A 6,246-nucleotide genomic window follows, 5' to 3' on the forward strand; every position below is an offset into this window, starting at 1 on the left:
CTAGCAGCCATCAGTTTTTCCTCTATATCTCTGAGACTATTTCTGTTTACTTTGCTCGTTCATTCAGTTTTTTAGATTCTACATATAAGTGAGATCCTATGGTATTTGTAGCTGATGTTGTATAATATTGTTAAGTCAACTATAATTGAATATATGTATATATAGTCATGGGATGTAGAGTATAGTGTGGAGTCAAGGGAACTGTAATAGATGTGTATGATATGGGGGGGAAGTGGGACGGCAGATTCAGGGAGGGGGGTTGTCACTTTGAGGGGTAAAAAGTATAACTATTGCATTGTGTTGTGCAGCTGAAACTAATTTTAAAAATTTTATTTCACAATAAAGAAAAAACAGTGTCTTGTCAATGCTGTTCTCTTTTTTGTCTCTCCTTTTTTCCCTCCACCTGAGGTTATCAGAGCAGGTTCTGCCTCTCTGCCCTCCCATTAGGCCTCCTTGTCCACCCTGCTTTGTCCGTCTCTCTTCTTGCCTCACGCCTTTTGGGGACGCTTACCCTGTACTTCTCCCATTTGCTTGTGGTGTTTATATTCCCAAATTCCATCCTTTTCCCTGTCTCCCCAGTTCCTTCCAGAGTTCTCTGTACATATACCTTAGTTTTTCGTAGCTTCCCATCTCCCTCCCCACCCCCACCATACCCCTGTGATTTTAGATTACACGGTGTATATAGTTTTCAACATTTTTTCACTTAGCAACATATTGTGATTCTTTTTTCTCTTTCCATTAAATATCCTTCGAAAAACTTGCCTTTTCATTTTTGCTGTATGGAATTGCTATAAATGAACTGTTCAATTGTTCATTTAGTTTCTTTCCAATTTTTTTAGTATGAAACATTTGTCCATAAAAAGTTGTTTGGACACAATTTTTTCTTTCAATCTTTTATTTCTTTAGGATAAATTTATAGACATGAAATTACTTGCATTTTTTATTTCTTTAGGATAAGTTTTTAGACATGGATCAAAGGGTATATAAAACAATTATAATAGACTGTAGATACAAATTTCCAAAATGACCTAGAAAGATTATAAGGTGGCATTTTTATTTTGTGTGTGTGTATATGTGTTTGTCAATTACTTTAATGTTCTGTTCTTTTCCTTTAACTTGTTTTAATTAAAAAAATTTTTATATTAGTTTCTGGTTAACGTGACATTTTTTAAAAGAAAAAAATTAAAGTGCTTTTCAAGATTTAGAAAATACTTTTTTTTTTCCCTTTTCACAGGGGACAGTCAAAACTTCACAGAGGGGAAATCAGGTTAAATTCAGAGCTGGATTTAGATGATGCCATTCTAGAGAAATTTGCTTTCTCAAATGCTCTCTGCCTTTCAGGTAAGTCACTACTCATCCGAGAAAGTTTTCCATGGTTTTCACTTCATCAAGGGAAGTTTAAATGTTAAGTAAAGATTTTGACATGTTTTCACAGAATACACAGCAAAGTTTTACATTCCTTTTCTTTTTTATTTTCCCTCCAAGAGAAAAAGTATAGCGTATAAAATAAATCATCTGGGCTAAAGCTACTCGTTCTTATTAATTATATTAATAAAGCCTCCCCTATCCAAAACTATTTTTTATCTCATTATTATTATTAACCTTTGTTTTCCCCTCCTTCTATGTGGTGATCATGCTTAGGTTGTCTTTAATCCAGGCAGAGCAAGCCCAACCCTGTGTGATTGGCACAAGTCTCTGTGTAGAAAAATACACTCTAGTTTTTCACAGAAATGGGAGAGAGTCACAGTGTCTCTAGGTTTTTTCTGAAAGATCCAGGCACCTGTATAAAACTGTAGACGTTCTCTATGAATTTGTTGGCCATCAGTCCACACCAGCCTGCTGCTGCTGTGGCCCGTCCACACCACAGTCTTGGAGGCTCAGGGGCTTCTGAGCTGCACTCAGCCCTGAGGAGTGGGAGGGAAGATGGGAGAGCCAGGCTCCTGCACCGCCTACGAGCCAGCCTTCAGTCCAGGGTGCTCCTCACCCTGCCTGGGTTTCCAAGGTGCAATATTAGCAAATCATGAATTCTACCAACAGGGCTTCGAAATCGACTTCATTTCTTCTTTTTCCACTGTAGTGCTGTCCTGTATGATAATGAACTATTTCTAAATTTCAGTTCCAAATTTTTAACACATTTGCTTCTTAAAGTATTGTTGAAATGGCAGTGCAGGTACTGTGCAATAATGCATTTTGTGTAAACATGAACATGGTGATAAAGAAATGTTCCATTGTGAACTTTTTTCCCCAGTGAAACTGGCTATTTGGGAGGCATCACTGGATAAATTTGTTGAATCTATTCAGTCAATTCCAGAGGTAATTATACCAATTTTATGCTTCTTTTCAAGGACTGATTGCTATTTGGGAAAAATACAAATTCCCCACTATAATAATATATTTAGGAGTACAATAAAGAAATAATAAGCACTAAGTATACTGAATTTAAGTGAAAAAAGGAATCCCCCTGTTACATATAAAATGATGAAATAAACTTTTTTTTTTACTTTTTAAAACTTAAAATTCAAATTACTTTCCTCTGATGGTGCAATTTTTTTTTTTTTTTTTAGCTGAGCCATCCTGCCACCTGTTGGCAGCTCAGCGGCAGCTCAGCTCAGGCCGGGCATCAAACTGCTGTCGCTCAGAGCTCAGACTCGAGCGAGCGCTTAAGCAACTGAGCCACTCAGCCGGCCCCTCTGATAGTGCAATATTTTTAATAACTGAATTAAAGAAAAAAAGTGAAGTGTTTCCTCTTTAAGGAAGGAAATTATGAGCACTTTTCTTGATTAAAGAAAAAGTATTTTCCTAAATTATAAGAAAAATAGTGGCATGAAAAATACCTATAAGGTTATATCAAAATTTGAAAATACATTAAAAATCGTGTTTACTGTAAATATTTTTTTTTTACTGTGTAAGAATAATCTAATTATACTCAGGGAAGAGGTCCTGAATTTTCAATAAGAGATTGGGAATATACATCATAGAAAATGCTGGTGAGAAGGGAAATGAAAAAAGGGAATATAAAATTTCTACCTAATAAGATTGATTATCTCAGAGTGAGATGACTGGGAGACAGTCATCCAAGATATATCATTTGCATCACATTAAAATTATGCTGCTTCAGAATTCGCTTTATGGTTGTATTACTTATTGGATATATGAATGTGTGTGTGTATGTATGTATGTATGTATTTTCTTTCACTCCAAAATAGGCTTTAAAAGCTGGGAAGAAAGTGAAACTATCTCATGAAGAAGTTATGCAGAAAATGGGTGAACTGTTTGCCCTAAGGTAAAATTTCCTCTGTAATATAATATATTTGATATATTTAATGATCTTAAGAAAACCTTTCTGTATTTCTGTAGTAAAGAGCCAACATCTGTACCTTTATGGGGCTTGCAGCTGTGTTGGTTCCATTCTCTATAAGCAGAACTCTTACCCGTTACAAGCAATTGGGCTGTATTAGGACTATACTGGGAGAAACTCTGCACGTGCAAAAGAGATCATAATCTATTGGGTTGTCGGAAAAGTCATGACGTATTTTTTCTATGTTTGTCATTGCAAAAATGCATCATGACTTTTCCGACAACCCAATACATTAAACCTACATCAGGGAGCATAGTCAGTGTCCTTTGAAGGTAGAAAGACACATTCTAGAATTTGGGTAATGGGAATTTTCAGTAAAAATATATCACTGCATCATAATGCTAAATAGACCTAATTACTACAGAAAAGTTATGTCCGTATTTCATTGACAGAGACACCATAAGATGCCACAGGAGAGGAAATATGCTCCCAGTTAAACCATGATACAATGCTTTTTTGATCCGAGAATTTGCTTTTCGCACTTGCCAAAATAGCTTTTTTAGTCTTATTCGAGTGTAGATTCTGTCACATTCCCTCTGGGGCATACATAAAAAGGAAAGCATAAGGGAAATAAATTGTTTAAAGCAATGACAACTAAGTCCCAACTGCCACCTGTAAGATAGCATCAGTTTTAAACATGCCTCCCATTTTTGGAGGTGGTAAAATGGGAAGAACTGTGTCTTAAAATTGATGAAAGATAGCTGTGCATCATTTTAAATAAGCGTTACTTTATTCTTGTAATTTTCCAGGATTTATGGAATGAAAATCTTGAATCTTGGCGTTATTCTCACTAGGCAGCCAAGTTCAGTGTTTCGTCCCCTCCAGTCTATGGGATGAGTTACTAGAGTTCATTGTAAGTAGTTTACCTAAGAGTTGTTTTTCCACGTTCTGCTTAGATACTGGGCCTGGAGAGAAGTGGCCCAGTGTTTCATCATCTGTGCATTCCTCATAGCTCAGAGGCCCCGATCCAGAGTACCAACAAAAATTAAAACCCCCTTTGTCTGGAGCACCCCAAAGCGTATCTAAAGCCTTGAGTTCTCTAAGAAGTGGGGTCGAGAGATTCTTCTCTCCTCTGTCTTGGCAATATAAGCAGAATTTCATACAGCAAATCATAATACCAAAACTCAGAAGTTAGGACTGAATATACTTAGGTTTGTGAATAATCTCTGCAGTCTTACTGTTCTTAAGTTTTCTTCTCTTTACAATAAAAATGCTTATGTTATTAAAAGAAATGTGGTAAATCTATGAATGGAAACATGGCACGTTATATGAGGTGAGAAAATAAACCTAAATTATATATGGTATGATCGCACTTGTGAAAGCAAACAAGTTAGTATTCATATTTATCTTGATATGTGTACATACTGCACCCACAAGAATGTATACACACTCATGTTTGCACCGAAAAAGATCTGGAAGGATACAGCAAAGTGTTGGCAGGGCCTAAAGGATTTGAGTTATGTGTTAGGGTAAGAGGGCCCACCACTGTTTTCTTAAACCCACTCTAGGGTATTTTTTTTATATAGTGAACAGCTATTTATATGTTACTTCTACAACGTAAGTGTTCACTTAAAAGTAAGCTTAGACCTCTTATTTACAAAACAAGATACAAAATGAGAAAGTTATGTGAGTGTGTGTTTATATGTGTATCTATTTGCTTATCCAGCATTTGCATAAACACCGGAAGGATACAGAGAAAACTAACGTTGGTTACCTATAGGGGGTGGGAGAAAGGGGAAAATGGGATTAAGAATAGGAATAAGATGTCACCTTGCAGCTGCCGACTGGAATGCTCCTGCGCACTGATCCCTGAAGTCATAGGAAGTGTCTCGGAACGCTGAGACCCGAGGGAATAATCTGGGGAAAGCGTCCTTATCTGATGGTCTCAATGCTGACTCCATCCATAAGGATCATATGTATGTGTGAAAACACAGCTTGTGTTTGAACAGGAGTTTCCGATGAAGCAGTTGTCAGACACATCGAATCAACAAACTGGGATGGGATCTCCACATTTACTTTTTGTGGCAGCGGAGAATAAATGCTTTGCACCCGCCTCATTCGGGGCCCAGTCCACAGAGGCTTGAGACCCCTGGCCCGCATAAACTCAGTACTTGGCTCTTGTATTTCTTCACCCTTCGCCACCACTCCTCGCCTTCCCCAGCCCCAGTCTCACAGGAACACGACAATAAGATTGGTCAATTTTTACCTTTTTATTTTTGAGCCATGTCGTTACCTGTCCACAAGAAAATATGTTTGTGTATATTGTAAAAAATGTTAATAAAAAAAGTTTAGAAATAGGAAAAAAAAACTCTCATTTTGTTTTTAAACTACTTCATAAATAACGTTAATATTAAAGATTGAATTAATTTGGTTGCAAATTTTTTAATTCTTACAAATTTTTTAGTTCTGTTTCTCAAAAGTATTACTGTCTTAGTTCTGTTTCTCAAAAGGTCAGCATTAAAAAACATTGTCCTAAAACACCATGTAAATAAAAATATAAGAGACCATGATTTTTAATTCAAGATAGAATTAAAGTTATGATTTTCCTTTTTTTAAGACACCGTATAAACTTGAGTTCAGACTTCTTGATTACTCCTGATTTCTACTGGGACAGAGAAAACCTGGAAGAACTTTATGATAAAACTTGTCAGTTCCTAAGCATTACTCGTAGAGTTAAGGTATGTATTTTGCACTATTACGGCGAGAGAAACACTTGTTGTTGCCTAAAATTTGTGTAACTGAAATTTTAAATTCAGAAATGTATTTGGAGAAATATCTTACTTGACTTCCTTTTTTTTTTTTTTTTAAAGATTTTATTGGGGAATTGGGGGGATGGGAACAGTGCTGGGGAATTGGGGGAAGGGAAACAGACAAGTTGCTGTCCTTTT

General features: G+C 36.3%; 1 protein-coding gene across 1 annotated transcript in view; it reads left to right on the forward strand.

Annotated features, from left to right (window-relative positions):
- Positions 1-6,246, forward strand: part of RMND1 (required for meiotic nuclear division 1 homolog) — a 36,094-nt gene that overhangs the window by 20,295 nt on the left and 9,553 nt on the right. The window contains exons 7-10 of the mRNA XM_019638934.1: positions 1,235-1,341; positions 2,249-2,313; positions 3,207-3,283; positions 5,916-6,036. Of these exons, the coding sequence (XP_019494479.1) occupies positions 1,235-1,341; positions 2,249-2,313; positions 3,207-3,283; positions 5,916-6,036 (370 nt within the window). The remainder of the gene's footprint in view (positions 1-1,234; positions 1,342-2,248; positions 2,314-3,206; positions 3,284-5,915; positions 6,037-6,246) is intronic.

The sequence above is a fragment of the Hipposideros armiger genome, unplaced genomic scaffold (assembly GCF_001890085.2).
Source record: "Hipposideros armiger isolate ML-2016 unplaced genomic scaffold, ASM189008v1 scaffold_41, whole genome shotgun sequence".
Classification (NCBI taxonomy): Eukaryota; Metazoa; Chordata; class Mammalia; order Chiroptera; family Hipposideridae; genus Hipposideros; species Hipposideros armiger.